The 21328-nt window shown below is 50.1% G+C and overlaps 10 protein-coding genes across 10 annotated transcripts; 6 read left to right on the top strand and 4 right to left on the bottom strand.

Annotated features, from left to right (window-relative positions):
- Positions 1 to 293: 293 nt before the first annotated feature.
- On the top strand, positions 294 to 1026 carry BGZ61DRAFT_478888 (uncharacterized protein; the record flags this gene model as incomplete). The annotated part of the gene is made up of 2 exons (XM_046249056.1): positions 294 to 423; positions 587 to 1026. The coding sequence occupies 2 exons, from the start codon at positions 294 to 296 to the stop codon at positions 1024 to 1026; spliced, it is 570 nt and encodes a 189-aa protein (XP_046103972.1).
- Positions 1027 to 1649: 623 nt separating this feature from the next.
- On the bottom strand, positions 1650 to 2408 carry BGZ61DRAFT_533340 (uncharacterized protein; the record flags this gene model as incomplete). The annotated part of the gene is made up of 3 exons (XM_046253989.1): positions 1650 to 1757; positions 1818 to 2143; positions 2204 to 2408. 3 exons carry the CDS (start codon positions 2406 to 2408, stop codon positions 1650 to 1652), a joined length of 639 nt encoding a protein of 212 aa, XP_046103971.1.
- Positions 2409 to 2934: 526 nt separating this feature from the next.
- BGZ61DRAFT_279329 (uncharacterized protein) lies at positions 2935 to 3849 on the top strand (the record flags this gene model as incomplete). The annotated part of the gene is made up of 1 exon (XM_046238435.1): positions 2935 to 3849. A coding segment is annotated over one exon (915 nt), but the record flags the coding sequence as incomplete, so codon positions are not given.
- Positions 3850 to 4373: 524 nt separating this feature from the next.
- Positions 4374 to 6421, top strand: BGZ61DRAFT_453330 (uncharacterized protein). The gene has a single exon (XM_046246066.1). The coding sequence runs from the start codon at positions 4407 to 4409 to the stop codon at positions 5976 to 5978; it is 1572 nt and encodes a 523-aa protein (XP_046103969.1). The 5' UTR covers positions 4374 to 4406; the 3' UTR covers positions 5979 to 6421.
- Positions 6422 to 7241: 820 nt separating this feature from the next.
- BGZ61DRAFT_478884 (uncharacterized protein) lies at positions 7242 to 8303 on the bottom strand (the record flags this gene model as incomplete). Its single annotated transcript, XM_046249055.1, has 1 exon — positions 7242 to 8303. One exon carries the CDS (start codon positions 8301 to 8303, stop codon positions 7242 to 7244), a length of 1062 nt encoding a protein of 353 aa, XP_046103968.1.
- Positions 8304 to 10858: 2555 nt separating this feature from the next.
- Positions 10859 to 12134, top strand: BGZ61DRAFT_421850 (uncharacterized protein). Its single transcript, XM_046243521.1, has 2 exons — positions 10859 to 11260; positions 11321 to 12134. The coding sequence occupies exons 1-2, from the start codon at positions 10894 to 10896 to the stop codon at positions 11956 to 11958; spliced, it is 1005 nt and encodes a 334-aa protein (XP_046103967.1). The 5' UTR covers positions 10859 to 10893; the 3' UTR covers positions 11959 to 12134.
- Positions 12135 to 12485: 351 nt separating this feature from the next.
- BGZ61DRAFT_453327 (uncharacterized protein) lies at positions 12486 to 13179 on the bottom strand. The gene has a single exon (XM_046246065.1). The coding sequence runs from the start codon at positions 13110 to 13112 to the stop codon at positions 12516 to 12518; it is 597 nt and encodes a 198-aa protein (XP_046103966.1). The 5' UTR covers positions 13113 to 13179; the 3' UTR covers positions 12486 to 12515.
- A 379-nt stretch (positions 13180 to 13558) lies between these two features.
- Positions 13559 to 14374, top strand: BGZ61DRAFT_533335 (uncharacterized protein; the record flags this gene model as incomplete). The annotated part of the gene is made up of 1 exon (XM_046253988.1): positions 13559 to 14374. The coding sequence occupies one exon, from the start codon at positions 13559 to 13561 to the stop codon at positions 14372 to 14374; it is 816 nt and encodes a 271-aa protein (XP_046103965.1).
- A 42-nt stretch (positions 14375 to 14416) lies between these two features.
- BGZ61DRAFT_589086 (uncharacterized protein) lies at positions 14417 to 15340 on the top strand (the record flags this gene model as incomplete). The annotated part of the gene is made up of 1 exon (XM_046256562.1): positions 14417 to 15340. One exon carries the CDS (start codon positions 14417 to 14419, stop codon positions 15338 to 15340), a length of 924 nt encoding a protein of 307 aa, XP_046103964.1.
- Positions 15341 to 18226: 2886 nt separating this feature from the next.
- BGZ61DRAFT_453326 (uncharacterized protein) lies at positions 18227 to 21049 on the bottom strand. The gene is made up of 6 exons (XM_046246064.1): positions 20817 to 21049; positions 20470 to 20756; positions 19991 to 20405; positions 19683 to 19933; positions 18650 to 19630; positions 18227 to 18594 (listed from the first exon to the last, which is right to left on the bottom strand). Exons 1-5 carry the CDS (start codon positions 20985 to 20987, stop codon positions 18709 to 18711), a joined length of 2046 nt encoding a protein of 681 aa, XP_046103963.1. The 5' UTR covers positions 20988 to 21049; the 3' UTR covers positions 18227 to 18594; positions 18650 to 18708.
- Between the last annotated feature and the right edge of the window lie 279 nt (positions 21050 to 21328).

Genomic DNA, 21328 nt, shown 5'->3' with positions numbered 1-21328 from the left:
TCAGGGCATGTTTCCCTGTATAAACAAAACTGGGAATTAGGGCCCCGTACCGCTATGAGCAACTCCAATGGGGGCATAGGTGAGATGTCGGTGGTCCTTGATTTCCTCCTCGAGACTTTTGTCTTCGTAGTCGGTCCCATTCTTTCTGTACTGGCAAGATGTGTCGCGTTAGTGGCCAGCTGTGCCTGATGCTCGAGCGAACTAAAGGACTCCACAACCCACCCTCCAGTCGTATATATATATCGCGCTTGATCCAAGAGCAGACTTTGTGACCCGGATAGTCTCTTCCAGGAATGCTTGGACAGTTCCATGATCTTCGTCAACTGACACAAAGGGTCGCGACGTCCCCAGGTACTGCGACTCTTCCCGGAGCCAGCAGAAGCCACAGGTGTCCAGAGTTAGAGGTTCATCCGCAACCCGCATGTCCGTGATGGGAATGGATTCTATTGTCTCAAAAACCATGTTTGTGTTGCGACTTTCTGGTATCTTTTCGTTGCATAACCCAATGATCGCATACGGCTTTGTCGAATCGTAGAGGGGTAGTTCGGCAAGGTATGAGACGCTCGCTAATATCTTACCATCCTAGTAAGGCAAGGTGCTGATCTGGAGGCCGTTGATGAGGTTGGGGAAACACCAATCTTTAAGGCAACAGAAAATAACCAACTCGACTCGATCAAAGTTTTCATCGAGGCTGGATGCTGTCTCGATGTGGTCAATGCCTCTGGAACCCACCTACTATCGTCTGTAGCACTGCACGCATTACCCCGCGTGATGGAAGTCCTAGTCCCTGAAATTGTTCGACGTCTCAGCTCGGATACAGAACGAAGAGTGAAGACTAAGGCATGGGCTTTGTTGAACGGAGAGCGTGACAGAACGTGTTACGGGAGCCGCCAATCTATCGAGGAAGAGAGGAACATTTTTGCATCACTTCTGAGACTAGACTCAGATTCGATGTTGCACAGCCCATACCAGGACTCAAATAAGGATGATGGTAGCATTTATGAAAGTGCGTCTGAATATCAATAGGAATAAAAGAAGGTCATATTAGAGGTGAGATTCGGATTTAGGTTAAGATGTATAGTAGTATAAAGACCTTATTATTCAACTTTAGCCCATCGGTTGCAGCAAGTCCCCATTTGTAATCAATTTTTCGTTGATTGTGCGTGGTGCAATAATCGTCTGACTCTGGATAGCATAGTTCGTGGTCCAATACGGAAATCGAATGCCTCATGTGAGAAGTTTCAGTATGGGGATCAGCGAGGTCTGCAATGCCCGTTCGTCTGATGCCGATGCGTCACCGAAGACAGTGATGTATGCAGCTGTCGAGGGCCAGGACAGTCACGTAGTCCGCCACGTCGGCTTTACATCGTGGTCGGTGACGTCCCTGATTGCAGGGGAGCGATACTTATAAGTGACGATATGTCACGGAGGTACTACGGTTTCAGCATCAGGAATGCACAGCACTTTCGATCAAGCAATAAATGTTCAATCGTGCTACAAGTTAGCATCAGTGTGGATGCACTGTTCACTCTTTATTTTTAATGTAGCAGAATGTCTTCATAGGCACAATTATATGCTTTAGGTTTGTCAAAGGTTTGAATAATATTGAGAGGGGAGGAACTATTTGTAAGCTTTCGATGGGCTCAGCATTAGGTCTTCTTTTCCAGCTCCAAGAGATAAGATGATGCAAGCCCATACGTTGCCAGTTTCTCCAAACGTGCTTTTACCAAAGGCACCTCTGTCGCAGTCTCGAAATCCTACATCCCATTAATTTTAGTATTTTCTCACCGCTGATGAGAGGAAATAGGAAGAATCACCTCCAGAGAGTCCCACCCAAGCATTCCCGCAAACGAACTTGCGCCCTGGACTTCCCAGCCGCTGAAACTCGGCGTGTCCTGTTTTCCTAGCTCGGAAACCAATGCCTGCCAAGCGCTTTCCACTTGTGTGGCTTCCGTGTTGATATCATGGACCTTGACGTATTGTGTATATTTGCAAGACGTTGTCCCACCCGAGTGGGTTTGTTTGTCAGAGCTAAACAGGTCTGGTGCTACAGGACCCAGCAGGTAGGGCTTCATGGTCTCCCGGAAGGATGCAAACTTTTCGGAGGCCCAGAAAGTATTGAATGAGGATATGTCATCCCACTCTGCACATTATTAGCTGAAGATCGATGTGGTGATATTAAAAGATAGTGGAAGCGACATACCCAGAGTTAGAACCAAGCCACTATGCTCGATCGCTGCGCTCTCAGCGATACGCTGGGCCTTGACCACCTTGCCGCGGTAGTGATTCAACAAGCCGGGAACATCGGAAAAGGTGGCTTTGGCCGCCGGTGGCAATACGTCTTTGAGACCTTTCAAGAGATTCGGATCTTGATTGAGGCGGGGAAAAACAAATTCTGTGATGGGCATTTTGCGGAATTTGACGAGTCGTTGAATCATCTAGATGTGTGGATTGTAGTGGTTTGTCGAATCAGGTCTGTTTCTGAAGGAACTGCCAGCTCTTATATATAATGGCCGCAATCGTCGATGGCAAGAGTCTACTTGAACCACGCGAGTCAAAGGCGAGTCTCTGCAATCTAGCTTACGGAGCACGCGTGTCTGCTGTCAACGGGATCACGGCGGAGTAAAGTGGGGCGGCGGCGAGAAGTGGAGCAGCCGGAAGCGGAGGGCGGAGAGAAGTGGAGATTGGTTTGTCATGGCCACTCTCACCCACTGCCCAACTGCGGACATGCGTGGGTCGACTTAATTAGGTATTCGATGAAAGAGATGAGTTGTTGGGATGGCTTCTCCACTGCAGGCATAGACGGGAGGCAAGTGGTGGTGCATTTAATGGCATCAATCCCCCATGATCCAACCTCTCACATCGCTGAGCACAATACCTTACATTCCATTGAACCAACCAAACAACCTGTCAACCCTCTTCAATCTCGCCAACATGCCCAAGCTCGTCTCAATCATTGGTGCCACTGGCATCCAGGGCGGCTCTGTGGTCCGGGCACTCCTCAGCGATGATGCTTATACCGTCCGGGCTATCACCAGAAACTCGAAAAGCGCGGCGGCTGTCTCACTTCGCGACCTTGGCGCCGAAGTTGTACAAGCTGATCTTAACGACATTGCCTCCCTCCAAGCTGCATTTGTCGGCTCCTATGCCATCTTCGCAGCGACCAACTTCTTCGAACCTTTTGCAACTCTTGGCGTGGACAATGCAATCGACACCGAATCAACTCAGGGTATAAACCTGGCCAAAGCTGCAGCCGCAACGTCAACCCTTCAGCACTACATCTGGTCGACGCTTCCCAATGCAGCTCAAATCAGTCAAGGCAAAGCTATCATACCGCACTTCGTTTCCAAGAACAAAGTCGACGACTACATTAGGTCAGACCTAGAGTTGTTGCGTAAGACGACGTTTCTTTGGGTCAGTATGTACGCCTCGAATTTACAGTACCCGTTTTACAAACCAATTGCAATTCCAAGCGCTGGTCCGGATCAGTACATTCAACTGCTGGCAACTCCATCCTCGGTACCATTCACTCTGATTGGTGATGCAAGAACCAATGTTGGACTCTTTGCTCGGGCAATCTTGGACCAACCTCAAACGACCCTTCCAGCTAGGTTCGTTCTCGGTGCGACAGATCAGATGACTGCAGGAGAGCTTCTTTCGCTGTGGGCATCGGTCAATGAAAAGAAGGCAGAATACATCACGGTTAGTAAAGGGACGTACTACAACTTGTGGCCTGGTTGGGCAGAGTTGATGGACGCCGCACACACGTACTGGGAACTTGTTCAGGAAAAAAGTTATTCGGGGGAGGATGTCCTCGTGACAAAGGAAGATCTGGGTATTGTTGGCTTGGTAGATACAGCTGCAGCAATAGCGAGGATGGAGATATGAGTAGTCGTCACCGATGAACCTCAGACTAAGTCCGAAATATTGGTATTGTTGTCACTTGGTAGCATATTAACTACTTCTATTGCCTCAAGATAGGCTAGACAACTACGCTTCACCTCAGGAAGACGTGATTCACCCGACTCAAACATGATTTTGGAATGAGAGATTATCAAGAGTGTTTCTGGGCTGATTTAAGTATGGCTATTAGGTACACAGATGCGCTCGTCAATCACCCCATAATGTCTTTCGCAGCACACTGCCGATTTATGGATCAAGTTATCTTTAATTGCTTTGCACTCTTCGGCGATACTTAAAAAACCATCTCCAAGAACATCTCGAGTCTGGTATCCCGTTGAGACACATGTAGATACACAATCGGATCGCGCGCGGGTAACGAAACGGGTTGCTTTGTCTTACTAATGCACCTTGACATTTCTCCACTCCGATCCGTCCGAAACCGAACCCCGTCCATCTGTCAAACCCATCAGTCTCAGACTCATGAGCCTCATTTCGAGATCATCATGTCGCTCCGCAAAACATCCTGTGCCGCCTGCGTCTCAGCCAAGCGGCGCTGCGACCGCGGGACTCCAGCATGCCGTCGATGCGTCCAGAAGACCCTTGTCTGCGAATTTCCCTACCCAATCACGCAGACACCGCCGAATGAGCCCTTAGTTGACGGTTCAACGTCCTCGGACCTGTGGGATTGGGTGGATAACATCCCTATATTGGAGGGCGTGAATGAGACTGGTCTGAGCGATTTTGAGATGGCAGCTTTGCCTGACTTGACGAGCTCCCCATTGGACTTGGCTTGGGATGCTCCAAACCCGCCACCTCCATGTGAGCCACAGCCACCAGTCCGACAAATATATGAACAGGAAGCAAACATCGAGAATGAGACGTTGGAATCTCTGCTTGGGCGGCTAGACCAGTCCACTTGTATCAGAAGCAGGAGCGTCGATAAGGCTCGAGGGGACAGTCAAGTCTCAAGACATCGCCGCAAACAACACCATCGGAACAGTCAACGAATAAGAGAAAGCATCCCCCGAGCACTACCAGCACACGATATATGGCCACGAGGGCATGATTCTGAGACTTGGGACTTCTGTGCGGGGGAACTCATGTCCTTCGTCACATCATTCGCAGCAACCGCGTCGAGTCCATTTATTCTACATCCAGCTCTCCGGCTCCGCATCAAACCTCACGTCCAACTCCACCACTCCCTCCAAAGAGCACTTGGTGTCTGCGCTGCTCACAGTACGCTAGGTGATCAAGGCCGGCTCGTCCTGTCTCAATTGCTTGAAACCGAGGTTCAGCAACTCATCGAATCCTCGAAGTCGGGGAACACATTGGCATATCATCCTTCAATCTTAGACACCCATGAAAACAAGTCGAAAGCCGCCCTTTTCGCCTTTCGCGAAGCTCTTGCTCGAGTACAGGCCATGATACTGTACCAGATTATTGGACTTTTTGGCGCCGTTGCGGGGCGACAACGTCCTTGCAAACAGCACGAAGCTCTGATGGCATCCTGGACAAGAGAATTGTTACTTCATTTCCAAGTCATTGAGCTACAGCCAAAAACAGTCCCGCCATCGTCCTGGACCTCCTCTGCATCTTCCAGTCTCAACACAGATGAGCTAGACGGCGCTGGATATCACGAAACTGGCGAATCTCTTCCCGATGCATTGCCTTTGTTACGTGACACAATGCCATTACAAGAGGAGGAGATATGGAGCGCATATAGAACCATTCTCGTGTCCTATCTGGTTCGGTCGGTTTATTCAGCACTCACAAGTCATACTTGTACTCTGCTAGCGGAAATGGGATCAATGCCTGTTCTTGTATCTCGGCAGGAGCAACAAAAGCCAGACGAAGCGAACAATGTTTCTCGGCAAGACCTCTTGGTTAACATACGAGACAAGGCAGAAGCACGGGGCTTACTAAATGCGGGGAGAGGGACCATCTCGTATACCGATTTCGTTCATCTATGGAATGGGCAAAACTGGACGCCGGGGCTGGAAGGATATGACCGATTTACTGTTCTTCTTTTGGTGGCTTGTAAAGGCGTTGAAATCTTCACGTGTCAACCAAATTAACTCGGCCGATACATACCACCGGTTCAATGCATACCCACATAAAGCCTCGCTGAAGTTCGGCTTGACATGGAGCAGCTGAAAGCGCCACTATGCAAACGGTTGACGACATCCGAGTAGCGGAGAGGCTAACGGGAGCCTCGGAATAAATATCACGTTGTAGTATTCAAGCCACAAGCCCACGCCGGACGTCGCCGAACTCAATTGACGTATTGAAGCGCGATTATAGCGAGGGCGTTGAAGCATATTCAGGCCTAGTCTTTTTCCGGCGTTGGTCAGGTCCCCGAGCATCGCCACATGAATGAGATGGAGTAAACTCTAGAGCGCCAAGCACAGTTAGCGGAAAGCCTGTGACGAGGCATGACGCAAACGTATTGACAGGCGCGACCGTCAATGTGTATATAGTCTACCTTTCTTTCTTCTTCATGAATCATTATCGATCAGCTCAGCAACGATTACATTACATCTACCCATTGTATCTTGACGAAACCAACCATACTCGCAACGTCAATAACTTAAACATACCTCCCCTTTGAAGCCAACCAATTCTACTACAACCAAAAAGACAAGCCGAGAACATGTGCTTCCCGCCACGACGCCACACCGTTGTACACCACGGTCCTGTCATGGGCCCGAGACCCGTAAGGGTAACACACGTCCATCACACAGGAGGACGAATGGCCCCCATGGGTGGTCCCAGAATGGGTGGCCCTCGAGTCGTTGTGATGGGTGGAGGACGCCGCACGGGAGGAGGCATGGGTGGTGGGCGTCGTTGCTGAGAGGGTTTTCGACATGCGCATTTCGAAAGAATTGGCCCAATAAACAGGGCTTACTATCCGTCGAGAACGAGAAAGGTGCTCGACAGAATTTACGCCTCAAATTTAGAGAACATCAATGGTGGTTGTTGGATATGCAAGGGCTCCCTGAACGGACACGAAGTTATTTGCAGAAGTGCGCTGCATTTCAGGGAAATTGTTTGAAGAATGGAAAACATAGAAAATTCATGACTTCATTGGACATCTTGAATCAAATGAAATTATCAATGAAATAAATTCTAACAATCTCTTTTGTCAACGTCCTTTCCATGGTTTAGCATGTAACAATAATTCCACCAATGGCGCCCCAGGCGCTTAATGTGACCCATGCACTTCTGACTCGCTGCAAGACCGGCTATGATAGTGTCCCGAATCAATTGACTGTTTCTTCACCAAGGGATGACGTTGGATATACTGCAATCCAAGGATTACGCGTCGTCCAGCCTCAACCCTATAATATCGGGAAATACACTCCGTTGTCCCAATCAACGTTCTCCGGCTTCGACTCAATTCGTTCGTGGCAAGTGCCAAAGATTCGATCCCACAGTCTGGTCTGCTTCCCATAGTTGTGGCTCTTCCTCCAACCCTTGCGGTGGTGTAGGTCGTGATCCTCAACGACGAGCTCGCAATGCAACATGCGAAGTAACCAGGTCAAGGTAGAGGGGGGAATAGCGTAGACGCGCAGACCACTGTGGCCGAGGACCTCGGTGAAGGCGATGTACTGGTGGCAAATCCACCAGTCATAGAAGCCCAACGGGATACCAAGAGCGCGAAATGTCATACAAGTCAAGAACGGGACACCAACCATGTCAAAGAACTCTTGTTCATGGTCGGCATACGCTGCGAGAAGTGTATTGGGGTGCTTTGTGAGGTGATGAGTGCGGTGATACTTCCACAGCCAATCGATATCGTGCATCGCGCGATGGTATACGTAGAACCAGAAGTCGAGAACGATGCCATATAGGCCAATCTGCAACCACAGCCAAGCCCACCAGTGCCAGTCTCCAAGAGCCATGGCAGGGGACTGGTAGCTATTGTAGGAGATGTAGGTGGCCATGGCGATACGGGATCCCGTGGTCTTCCAGAGCGCAGCAGCCACTTTATCCACGCCCACATCAGGTATGCCATCGCGCTCGTGGACGTCGCCATCAAGATAACCAAGATCCTGGCCTGCTTTTCTGGCGCCCTTAACCTCTCGGATGACAACCACGGTAAAGGAGAAGAAGTAGAGAAAGAATACGGCGATAGGGTTCAGGCTTTCCTTGCCAGTATACCAAAGCCATGTCTGGTGGATGGTAATGGGTATAAAGGCGTGCATAAGAACCCAAGCATGTCCTTGCCACTGAACGAAGTAGGGTATCTTATCAGTCTTCGGATGCACAGGAACTTCCTTTCCAGGCGTGATGGGGTATACGTTGAGCGCATCGATGATCCGGTGGTTCAAACCCCATTCCGACCTGTCTCCAAGAGGCCAGGTAGATTTGATCGAATCTTTTGGGTTCGGTTTTGACATTGTCGCCGACGCTCGCGTCTTCTCTGGGTGGGCTGTAAATGATTTGTTGACTTTGTTCTCGAGGTGAATCTTGGGTAGTGTTTTGACTGAGGTGTGAAGATAACTAAATATAATAAAGGGAGGCATCGGTCAATAAATACACAACTTTAAACCTACGGACGTTTATCATTTTGAATCGAGAGTACATTTACTCTAGATTTCGGTAGTCGGAAGCCGAGGCACCATCGAGGCCAGCATGTGGAAGAAGGGAGACGTTTAGAAGAGGCCGGCCCGACGCATAAGGAGCATATCACTTTCAAGAGCAGTTCGCAACCTTAACCCTTTGTTGCCATCCTCTTACCAAACCGAGAAAGCTGTGGAGCAGATAGGGCAGGAAAACTGTTGAGAGACGTCATCAGATGATGAATCTCCCATCGTCATCCTTCCGAAGCTGCACAGGGGGATAGAGCAACTAGGCCGATTGGCGATGGAGCACATCTTTGTTTGGTCTGCCACGGGGTAAACCAGCCTTAGTTAAGGTCATGGATCGGAGCTACCATTCCCTTTTTGTGCGGACCTTGCGAGGGTCACCTCCAATTCCACCCCGCCATGTGGCCCACGACAAGGGTTATCAAGCGATCGTCATCGGGCTACCAACCAACTGGCTAGGCGATTTCGGTCTAGGCGCAACCGAGTTCTTTTAGTAGAAATAGGCATCTGAAAACCTGGGCAAGGCAGCTTTGGACGTGGCAGCTATTACTGATCACTATTCTGAAACCTGCCGTGGCCTTATTTTGATCCGGCCACGATACCATGATATCACTTGGATCACATGCGCGATTCAATAGCCGCTGTACCGAATAACGGTTCATGAACAAGCCTATCGATCGCATCATCGCAAGATATTTTCCAGACAGCTGGCATGTGATGAACAACACATGGTAATGCTATGATACCAGTTAAATCCAACTTTCCGAAGATGCGGCACCATCGTCCACGTGGCCGCCACCGGCTATTTAGTGGTAGAACCGAGCATCAAGAAGGCGATACACATGACTTCTGTCTACAACGTAACAGTCTTGCCTATCACTAGGCAGGGAGCCCTCTACGCGTCAGGACATCTCTGCTTAGGCACTGACTAATGTAAAAGTAGATGGGGGTTGACACTTCGAGCTTGAAGTGCCACAGCCATTCGACATCACGGGCTGCAGCCTGATTTCTCAGATGGCCACTCCCAAGTATCGTACCTGAAAATAATTGTTCATGTCTCAGTGAGCAGTGGTACATTACTTGCCGATCGTAAGTAATAGCTTGAAGGGTTTCAATTCCATTTCCACGCACTTACGCGAGAAAAACGAGATACACGAGTCCATTGATTCAGGCCTGCAGAATTGCCGACCTCAAGTATCTGTCCTGCAAATGTGATATTTTGGTGATGGGAGACGCCTTTAGTGCAGACCACACCCGCCCGTAGGGTAGAGGCTAGAAGGATAACGGGAGAAGAAAACCAGTAGAAAAGCAGTCTCTTGAGGGTGAAAGATACCAAGAGCAATTGATGAATTACTTCTGAATCTCTCTAAGAAGAAAAAGAAAAATATCGTCATCGACTGCTGCGACAGCTATAGTGGAATAAGCGTACTGAGACCGAAGGTGTTGTATCAATTAAAGAAGGGAAAAAGCATGCCGTCCTATTTTTCAAGCAGACTCAATGCCTTAAGTAGGGACCCCGTAAGCTAGTAAAAGGTCTACCCTACGGTATTAAACTCTAGGTGGACTGTTGGCTCCATTACAATACATCGACATTAGATCCCTAATCCGGAGATCAGAAAGATAATTCTTGTCTGAACTGCGACTTTCGATCAACGAGCCATCAACTTCTCCCAAGCCACTTGCTTCAATCATGTACATATTAAATGAGACACGCGAGCACAAAGGAATGTCTTTGGCCGCCAGATGTTATGGATGACGAGTTTTTATTCTAGAGTCGGATCTCCCGTGGCATTTCTCCCTCATGGAGTATCCAGTGAGCCATAAAATGAACGATCGAACTCGCGCTCTACAGAGCAAGCAGATCATGGAGCGAGCGGGGCCAAGTTACGCCGTCTCGGAGACTTTGGGCTCTCTCCATGTTGATTCGCTGCTTATCCCCTCTAACCGATAAGGGCACAGTGACCGGGTTTAAGCAATCGTCTACGATACGGATATCCTGACCATGGTCTTGACTAATCGAACTTCTGTTTGCTCCCTCAAGATGAGCAAGTTACCGGCACAAGGTCAAAGAATTCGGTTTTTTCCACATTTCAATTAATTCTCATCAATGCTTCCACGATGACCAAATATCGAGCTTTCAGCTTAGAAATGTCACGCAACATCACTGTCTTGAAATGGACCATCACATGTGTCAGCCGGGATTCGGCCAGTGTAACCGCCGACATCTACGCCAATCAATCATTTGTAATCCTCCCGGTCGGGAACCGGTGATCCCCGAAGGTCGGCACCCGGTCGATCCCCGAAAGCCGAAAACGAGCCACTACGTCAATATAACTTACGAGCAGTGCAGCTGTCGTTTACCGCGTAAACTACTGTATTTCTCTCTTCAGTATCTACAATCATGGTCGCTCTGTCCATCATCAAACAATCCAACGCCCAGGCCTTGCCGGCGGCCCTTCCCTCGGGGCTCGTGGCCGTCTTTATCGGCGCAACATCTGGCATCGGCAAGGCGACACTCGAGCAATTCATCGTCGCCACTAGAGATAAGTCGCCGCGCGTGTATATCACGGGCCGAAGCACCGCGGCTGCCGTCCCGCTATTGGCAGAGCTGCGACAATCGAACCCGTCGGCGTCGCTGGAGTTTATCGAGCAAGATGTCTCCCTCGTCCGTAACGTGGACGCTGCCGTCAGTCAGATCAAGCAAAACGAGACCAAGGTCGACCTGCTCTTTATCACAGTCGGATTTATCAGTTTTCAGGGACGAATAGGTAGGTTCATATCCAAAAAAAAAAAAAGGCTGTCTCCAAATACTCATCGCCATGTTCCAGAGACAACTGAAGGACTCGAGCCTTCCATGACGACCCGCTACTACAGTCGCGCACGAGCAATCCAGCTTCTCCTGCCGCTCCTCAACAACTCAGAAAACCCGCATGTGACCAACGTCCTCGCAGGTGGACTAGAGGCGCCCCTGCGGGAGGACGACTTAGATCTCGTCAAGCCGGGGAACTTCTCCATCGCCAGCTCTTCGCAGCACAGCGCAACAATGCTCACCCTGATGCTGGAGAAGTGGGCTGCGGAGAACCCCAACATCAGCTTCGTTCACCAGTTCCCGGGGACGGTAGCTACGCCCCTGTTCACGCGCGGTTCCAGCGGAGTTATCGGCTTCCTGCTGCGATGGATCGTGTCACCTATCATTTGTACCTTTTTGGCGGCGAGCCCGGAAGATGCAGGCGCGAGATCTCTCTTCCATGTCACCAATGCCCGTTATACCGTCCCGGCACGTCAAGGTCTCTCCGTCCCGATTCCGGAAGGACTCGAGACAGCGAAACAGTCTGGCGGCGGAGTCTTCCTAGTATCTAACAAGAGCGAATCGGCGGATAATGAGAAAGTCCTGGTGGACCAGAGGAAGTTGACTGAGAAGGTTTGGGAACATACCCAGCAGATATACGCGAGGGTTACCAAATAAAGTGCGAAGAAAGGATCGGTACACAAATAATAGACTGAATAGTAGGATATAATTCAGGGAGCACGTCATAATAGTGGATTACCTAACTTAATATTACACATACCATACTACTGCTTGAGTTTATCAGATGAAATCTTGATTATCTCCGCTCTGCAACAGATTCCCTGCCACTAGCCCCCAATCTATATGCTTTACTGTTTATATTAATAAGATCTTAATTAACTTCATAATATTCTAATTGCTTTTTTGGAGCTATATTAAAAGAACAGACCCTGCTGCGCCCTGCAGCTCAGCGGTGTCAGAATAGGGCAGACTATCTTAAGAGGCATAAGACTGATCGCAAGAAGCTCCTCAAAAATATATGCGCTTGCGTAAATATACAGATTAGACTAATTTGGCGGGGACCAAAGTTCCCATCAAGTAGGAACTAGCGACCCTCTGCCAACACTTCGCATGTGGCATCTGGCAGTTTTTTACACTATGTGTATTAGGAGACAAGGTAGCTAGATGTTTATAAAAGAGCCAGAGCAGATGAGTTTTATGAAAGAGCTAGGGACCTAAGTGTCTGTGAAAGTGCCAAAGTGAAGGTACATGTACGTCTCGGGGGTATCAGGGGGACATGGCATTCCTTCGGGAATCATGATGGTGCATCGTTTATGCGGAATCTCGTATTCGGTCCATTTGATGTTCATGGTCTCCGGCTCATCCCTGAGCTTCAGTCCAAACACGCGCTGTACACGGCGCTCAATGACGAGGCGACAGAATTCGGCGAGGAACGGCTCGGACCCAGACATGTCGGGGACGTTTGTGCCGGTTGTGCCGTACTCATACGCCTGGAGGGTGCTGTTCTCATCGACAAAATAGTGAATTGGCTTCAAACCTTCAGCTTGAGCAGTGTCGACGGGACCCATGAGCTGGACGGCGCCCGTGTAGATGGTGGCATTCTTGAAGACCATGACCTCGCCAACACCTGTGTCGAAGTGCTTATGAACGAGTCGCAAGCTGACTCCGCGAGGGACGTGATGCTTGCTCAAGAGCTCACGAAGAGCATCAAGATCCGCAGATCTCTCTTCGGGGGCATGTGAGACATCGCCAATGTATGGGAGGTTGTTGTAAATGTCGGAAGAGATAAGAGTGTCTTTCAGAAGCGCCATGGTCAAGTTGTTGCTGATGTTTGGGGAGCAGGTTGAGAATGCTTGCTTGGTTCAGTCGGCATCTTCAAGACCAAGTTCTAAGAAGACATCTGCGAGCTTCAAGGGGGATTTATAAACAGCTAATATGCGCTCATACTCACGCCGGATTATGAGTCGGCTACGCTCGGCGCTGCTCCAAGTCTCACGTCGCCGACAGCGGTCCGGTAGAACCCTATCCCGAATGTGCAAATCCCATTGTGTAAAACCCAGCCACTGAGAAAACGACACATCACGTCTGCTCAGTCACACGCTTCCAGGCCAAGGCGTTGTTCCCTTCGGTGTGGAGTTGTGATAACCCCAACTTCCAATCAACAGCCTCACAATGAAGCACCAATTAACCATCACCAACACGAACACCAACAGTCCCACCGCCTATACTCAACTCGAACAAACGAAAGTCATCCATCATGGACCTACTCAATAGCGTCCTCGACGACGTCAACGGCCACATCCACGGCAGCGTGCGAGGTTTCTTTGCCAAGTATTTCGACAACACGAGCTGGTCGTCCCTTGCTAAATCCCACGGCCACCTGACACCCGATCTTTCGCCACTTGACGCTGGACAGACATTGCTTGCCTGGCTCCAGCGTGCGGATCTCGGCCCTCGCGAGTCATTCTCCACCTGGCACGTCACCCCCTCGACTCGATCCACCGACCCTCGTTTCTATCTGCTTTCCAAGGACAGTAGCGAGTTCAAGTGGGCGCGCGTCCAGGTCATTGGGCACATGATCGAATCGGAGGAAGGCTCTTACAAGGAAGGCTCTTACAAGGATGGCTCTTACAAGGATGGCTCTTACAAGGATGGCCTCCTCCGCCTTTGCAGCCTTGCGCAAAACGTCTTTGAGGCTCAACCCACGCGTTTATTCCTGCACGGGCTCTATGTCTACCGAGACTCGGCCGAGCCATGGGTCTTCGATCGGGGTGGAATATATGGAGGGGAGCCAATCAATATCCACCAGGATTCCGCTCATTTCAAGACCATGGTTGTCGGCTATACACTGATGGATACAGTACAGCTCGGCAATAATCCGTCGCTTGAAGAAGATGCGACGGGGAGATGCCTCATTTCGGCCGAGGTCGACGCGAAGCCAGAACGTGTGCAGGTTGAGCATCGGCCGCTGTCGTCGGTCCGAGACATCGTGGGCGGTGGCACCGCCGCTTACCGCGCGAGACGGGCGTCAACTTCGGGGACGTGGGACCTCGCTGTCAAGTTCAAGTGGTAGCTGGTTGACGACGGTCCCGTCAACTGGCTCCCGGAAGAAGCCATGCTCAAATTGGTCAACCAACGCAACGTCTGGGGTGTTTTCCGCCTCCTCAGCCAGCATGACCTGAGCAGCGTTGAACGTCTTCGGGAAGGTCTTGAATTCGACACGCCCCGAGTGTTTCCCGCCACTGCCGCAGCCAGCAACTCCACGGCTAATCCCCATGTCAGAGGCGTCCTCGATTTCACCCAACCAAAGAGTCAACCTTCGACAGGAGGGAACACCATTCGGTCTTTTCAGAACTTGATCCTCTCTTGCTTGGTTGTTGCTCCTCTCGGAAAACCCCTTCAAAAGTTCAATGACAAATTACAGCTTCTCGAGGCGCTTCGCGACGCCATCAAGGGCCACAGAGACCTCTACAACAACGGCATTCTTCACCAAGATGTCTCCATCTGGAACGTCATGATTGTAACAGCGAGTGGCCCAGGGGATCCAAAGGGCATCCTCATTGATCTCGACATGGCAGCCAAACTTGAGGACCTTCTTCCCGACGGGAGATCCTCGGTAAGTATACCACTGTTCATGGCCATTGAGGTCTTGATATATAAACGACACACATACCGCCATGACCTCGAGTCCTTTCTCTATGTTCTTCTCTGGATGTCCATCACCAATCGATCCGACGGGCTTCCAGAGGAGAGCATGATGAAGCAGTGGACCAAAGAGGGTGACCCTAATCAACTAGCAGCGCTCAAACATCACGACATGAAAGAGGAGCATTTCGAGACAATGCTTCATGATTTCGACCCCGAATTCCACGATGTCAAGATTCTCGCCCGGGCTTTTCACGCCATCATATTTCCGACTTTGGAGGACGGATCACTGTTCGTGGGAACAAAGAGCGACGCATCATCAGCCGGCGAGATGTACCAGGCAATCATTGATGTTTTTGATGGTGCGATTGGTCGGCTTGGCGCGAAGATGTAGATGCCGACGGTTTGCCGAAGACGCCAGGAGGAGTTGTGATGAGGACAAAAATATCAACGAGGTATAACTACATAATGATTTCAAGTTGTGATGAAAAACGCACATATCTGTATTCTCCTGCGCCAATACCTTCTTTGGCATGGTTGATGTATAACTTGACCGGCTAACAAGCAGTGCACCAACGTCACACGTAAACTCGGTGGAGTTCTCGACTCATTGCCAAGGATGCGGTTGTAGCGGTGTTGAAGCAGCCATGCAGCCTGATTCACGTCTCGTTTGAAGGGTGAAAGTCAGGAAAAAAGCACAACCTGTACCCTGTGTGGGATTACCGGTTCCTTTCGGGACGAGAATAACCAGCCGCGCAAGCTGGTCCTTGGCGTCCCTGAACTACGAACGAGCCATTTTGGACATAAATTTACGGCCGAAATACTTGACGTTAGAAGGTCGGACCAACTTACTTATCCGCTGCGGAGGATAGAACATTCAGAATTCGACATGTCTCCGATCCCAGGATAAGAGCGAGGAAGTCAGCCAAGGAGCCCCGGATTTGCTTGGAGGAAACCAGCTGCGATACTAGCCGCCTTTGGCAGATGCTGCACAGGCTGTTCAGAACCGGTCCGGCCGGGATAACCATAGCGCGCCGTGGTGGTCAGAGAAGAGCCATATGGTCCGGAAGACCTATCACAAGGCCCGTAGGGATAACCCTGGGGACAGCCTGCTAGAGGAACGCAAGGACTTCCTTCGGGTCGTACTGGAGGAAAGAGCCAGCTATTGGCAGGGCCGGATTGATGGGTTCAGATCAGATAAAGAACTCCACGAGATCGTCCACTGGCACAAGCTTGGTCCGGCCATTAACTCCCCGCCTCTAGTCCTAGACGGAAGAGTCATTGCGAATGCCACAAAGAAGGCCAGCATACTTAAGCAAGCTCTGCTCGAGAGACGGGACAGCAACGAAGACCTAGGAACGGACCCTCTTACGATTCCTAGCGCACCGCAGAGACAACTGCCGTAGCGGTATCACATCTTACACAAAGAGCTAGCTGCAGCCACTAACCAGGTCAAAAGTACGTCCTCAGGCACAGACGGTATTTCAGTCCGGCTGCTTGAGGCCTATTGGAGCGTGATCTGAGACCTAGTGCAATAGCTATTCTAAGCTCCTCCTTCCGCCATCCTAAACAGATCCTTCTTTATGCAAATTGCCCTTGTCAAGTACCTGGCCAGATCTATATTCGAAGAATCTCTTAAAATCCTTTAATATACCTTATAGCTGCTATAAGAAGATTCAGGCTATTAGCAAATATCTAGGGTAGGGGTATATTTCTTAAAGTATGCTTCTTTCTAGCGTACTGAAAAAACTTTGTCAACTCAAACAGCGCTAAAATGGACAGACCCGCACTCGGTCAACAATCTGTCCAATGCGTGAGCAGTATTGCAGCTCTCTGGTATCCTCCCCCGTGTATTACCAACTATAGTAGGCTTGGTCCCACCTTAGTACTATGAGAGTTGACGCAGTTTTTACGGTCTTGTTCTTGGTAATAAATGAGGCAACAGGGCTGGCGATGGTGTTCATATCGATCGCTCCGATGACGATACGAGGTCATGATCGATCGCCATCGCCGTCAAATTGAGGTTCTACGTCGATGCAGAATCTTAGGTAAAGCGCAACTGACTCCCCAGAAAATGATTTCATCTATCACATCGAGAGATGGGATCGATGATGAAAGCTCTTAGTTTCTCTAGCTAGTGAAGGACAAGGGATCAGTCAAAAATATATGACCTTGGAAGATGACAACTATCTCTAGCTAATCTGTTGAGTGTCGTGGAGATAATCGACATCTCAACGCGGGGCCTTTGGGGCTGTTGATGACAGATATGTCAGTTGAAATAGCGTTCGTCGTGGTCGTTGATCTCGGACCAGGTCGGTAGCGTTGACAGGGCCCAGAGGTCTCAGAGTGATATGATCCCTATTCAAACTAAGTGCTAGTCGGCTTTGATCTCATTCTCTTCGAGGAAGCTATCGGAAAGGCCTGGTCACATATTAGCATCCCCAGAGACAATGATATTGGCTTGGTCCAACGCACGATTCCTGAGCTCGCATCCGCCAAATTGATCGCAGCACACATCCACGCCCTGGCTATTAGGGGTGCAGGTGACCGCAGTGGGAGCAGCAAGACCCACGGTGGCGAGGCCAGCCAGGGCAGCAAGAGAAATAAGAGAGAGATGCATGATGATTAAAGAGGGAGGAGGAAAGAGAATGGTGGGCCAGCCAAGCAATGAAAGGAATTGAGGTAAGAGGTGAGAGTTGAAAATAATATATCAAGTCATTTCGCAAAAGAGGCTGACAACACAAGGCTTTTATGATTGTCTGAGAACTCTCAAGAACCGGTCTTTACTAAGCAAGAACAGACGTCATCGTGAAGAAGGAGTGTGTATCAAACTGACGTTTCACCACCATTGGCTAGCGCTGGTGTCTCATTTGTGTTTTCAGTATGCTTCGAAATCCACATTAAGGTTATGCCTCCGCTTGACCCACGTTACATCACGACGCTCGGCTCACTAACACGGCGTAAAAAATTGAGCCCTTGGCTGCCCCTGACAAGGAGGTGGCAACACAGCTCTAGAAACAAGCTCAGCTTCACTCGATGTAACAGTTGCGTCCTGTCTTCCCCGCAGCCGATCCAGCCATTGAAGGCAGCCCAGAGTAGGCCCAGAATTCTAGAATTCCTCCGACATCAAAGTAAGCATATCAAACATACGACGTGGGTCGCGGGGTCATTCGTAGCTAGACGGGCTCCAAGCAAATACAACAAATGCCGTAGGGTTGGCCGTACAATGACATCAAAGTCATGCCCTTCAAGGTACTCGGAATTACTTTTGCAATTAGACCTAGCTTCGGAGCCAACCCCACAACCTATTGCATTATATATCGCTGCTATGCCAATCCCACTTGTCCGCCTTTGCCTACTCTACAAGGTTCTCCTACGAGGCCCCACTCCTCCATTGTTCCAGACGGTCCGGCAGAAACTGCGCCAAGTTCTACCAGTGGAGAGTCTGTGATGCAACAAGTATACCATTTGCGCGAGCCCCTCCTGTATTCGTCCAGGTAATTGTGCCGATCCATCATATAAAGCCCATCCACCTACATATTGATTGAAGGATAGGAAATTGGGGTATTCCTCCTGGGGCCAAATTACTTTATACTTACCATTCTCTGATTCCTATTGGATCCATCTCGGTTGCTTTTGTGTTGGGTGCTGTCTTTGGTTAGCCCTCATAAACCCTTTAATACAGTCGACAAGTATCGCTGACCTCCAGAAATCCTATCCTGTTATCCGAATTCCTATTGTAATAACTTGCCCGATATAATTTTACCACCGTCTATCCTCAGAGAGCTGACGTAATATTTCCCTAATCAATTCCTCGTGACGTCTATTCTCAAAGAGCTCACGATCTTTTTCCCTTCTTTCCCTTCTCAATTCCTCGTGACGTCTATTCTCAGGGAGCTGACAATCTTTTTCCCTTCTCAATTTCTCGTGATGTCGATTGTGTCTGGCCTTCCGCAGATCCCTTTTCATTCCCTTCACCTCCTTCTCTGAGGACGAGGTTGAGCTTGTGGACTGAGAACCAACAGTGGCGGCCGTGCTTGAAATGTCTTCATACTCAGCTATATAATTATAGTCATTCCTAGGGGCTGTAGAATACATCGGGCTTCCATTAAAATGTGGAGAGGGTATGTGGGGGGTATGGTCGGGATACGGAAAGGGACCCCGGTAATAGCGGGAATTAAGAGGATTAGCTGTCGGTGCAAAAGGCGGGACCACTTGAGGGAAAGGATTGATATAGGGAGGCTGAAAATAGACGTTGGTGCTGTGATACTGAAATCTCGGATCATAACCGTTGGGGTTGTAGCCCTGGGGGTTTGGAGCAAAGGGGCTGTCGTCATTTCGTTGGCCATAGATCGGAGGGGCAGGATATGGATTGGTCCGGAACTCTTCACCCTCGCCCTTTGACGCACTAGCTGTGATAGGCAGCGGAGAGTGGCGGGCGAGGGACCCAGGCTCCAGGTTCATGTCGATTTGGGTGCTGGCCGGTTGCAAACCAGATGTTTCTTGGCGAAGAAGTCGCACTCTTTGAAAATCGGCCGGCTCGACGGGAATGCTTGTCACTATTGTCGATCTCTGGCCAGTGGGCACAGATTTGACATCGGAGCCTTGCAGTGTATCCGAAGTTTCCGAAGCCTCGATAACAATACTCTGCATGCGGAACCACATCCCGCAGTCAGGCCTCATGCTAGACGGGTTGAGTCTCACCCCTATGCCTAAGGGTATTGCGATTTGCTTACCATTGAACGGTGACATCTTCTGGAGCATCCGTCACCGTATGGCATCGTGGACAAGCGCCAGCGACCACGGTGGCGGCGTCGAAGACCATGCTCATGTTGATCTTCATCCCTCGTCGAAGGCAGAAGTGAAGAGGGCGATTTGTATCGAGATCTCGCCCTGATGAGCTGTCTTCGAGGGCAAATTCTCGCTTCAGTACCATGTCATAGCCTTTACGGTCTTTAAAGCGGCCCGTGAGCAATTGATAGAGGACCTGGGGTAGGTTAGACATGGAAATTCACAGGACTTGGAATCAAGGGCGGATGCTTACTTCCCATTCCAACGAATCTAGCCATTCAGCTGGGAGAGGGAGTTCGTTTCCAAGGGCGTCCTCCAGGACTACCGGAAGCTCCTTAGTCGGGTCCAGCGGGTGAAGGTATATCGAGTGGGACGCCATAACCTGCAGATTGATAACGGTTTGGGAGATCTGAAGAAGGAGCGCTTTTGTTTCAAGGATGCCGCAGAACGTGGCCTTGGCCAATCCTAGAATATCCCGGCCACTCTCTTCCTGTACCACAAGCTGCTGGCTCACATCCTCGAGCTTGTCGGCTTGTTTCTCACTTGCTCTGCCCTGATCTCGCAGGAGTTTAAGGATCTCCTCCCGACTGTGGCAGGTGTTGGACACAAGCCGGTTGATTTCTTCGATTCGGGCACATAAAGTGGCATTGTCGACTCGGGCAGATTTCCTAGTGGAAGCTCACGAGTTAGTATGGCAGTGCAATCACCTCGGGGTACCCGGACGAGACTCACCTTGCAGCGAGGGTGGTCAGAAGCGAAAGCCTCTGGACGCCATCTTGCAGCTTTTCCCGGACATGGCGCAGGCGGTCTGTCTCTCTCGTCATCCACTCAACCTTCCTGTATATGTCCTTGACTTTCTTTCCAGACCCTGCAACGCGAAGACTATCGTGGTATTTCGGATGGACATGCTCCAGGGTATCTTGAATGAGGGATCCGCACTGGTCGATGATGGACTTTGCCGTACTGTCGAGGCCGTTTAGATAGGGCGAAGGCTCGTGCTGCTGGTACGTCGCCACAACCTGCGAAATCTCCTTGTCAGACTTCTCATCATCAGAATGCAGAGACACATTCAGACCAACCTGCATCAGGATGCGGACAAAGGAATCCAGGTCCTCGCGGAAATCCTGGTACTCCTTTGCGCTATTGCCAACGGCCCCACTTCCAACTCCGATGGCGCGGCCGAGCTGGATGGCAAGCTGGCAGACGGCGATGATGTCACCCAGACTGCCGAAAGTGAGAGCGACTTCCATGATGGAGACGATGCACCGTGAACACTTTAGTGACTGAACGATTAAACGGCCGCTGACGTAGACGCAGCAGACGAGGCTGAGGGCGAAATTCCCACAGGTGCCTTTCGGAATAAAAGGTTCTTCCGTCCACACCTAAACACCGCCACTACCGCCACAAAACTCAGCCTCAAATTAAGCCTAAATTATGCTACAGTAATTTCTATTTCCCGAGTAAATTTGGACGAGTGGGGTTAGCCCGGGACAAAAGACTTCTCGGCTCATGCAGAGCCTGCAAGAACTCAGGCCATGGTCGATGCATTCATGGTCTTGCTGCAGGGATATTAGGAAACCAGTCAAGAGGG

This window comes from Ilyonectria robusta, assembly GCF_021365365.1.
Source record: "Ilyonectria robusta strain PMI_751 chromosome Unknown BGZ61scaffold_11, whole genome shotgun sequence".
NCBI classification, from domain to species: domain Eukaryota; kingdom Fungi; phylum Ascomycota; class Sordariomycetes; order Hypocreales; family Nectriaceae; genus Ilyonectria; species Ilyonectria robusta.
Note: the sequence above shows the minus strand (reverse complement) of the source record. Positions and strands in the feature narration are given on the sequence as shown.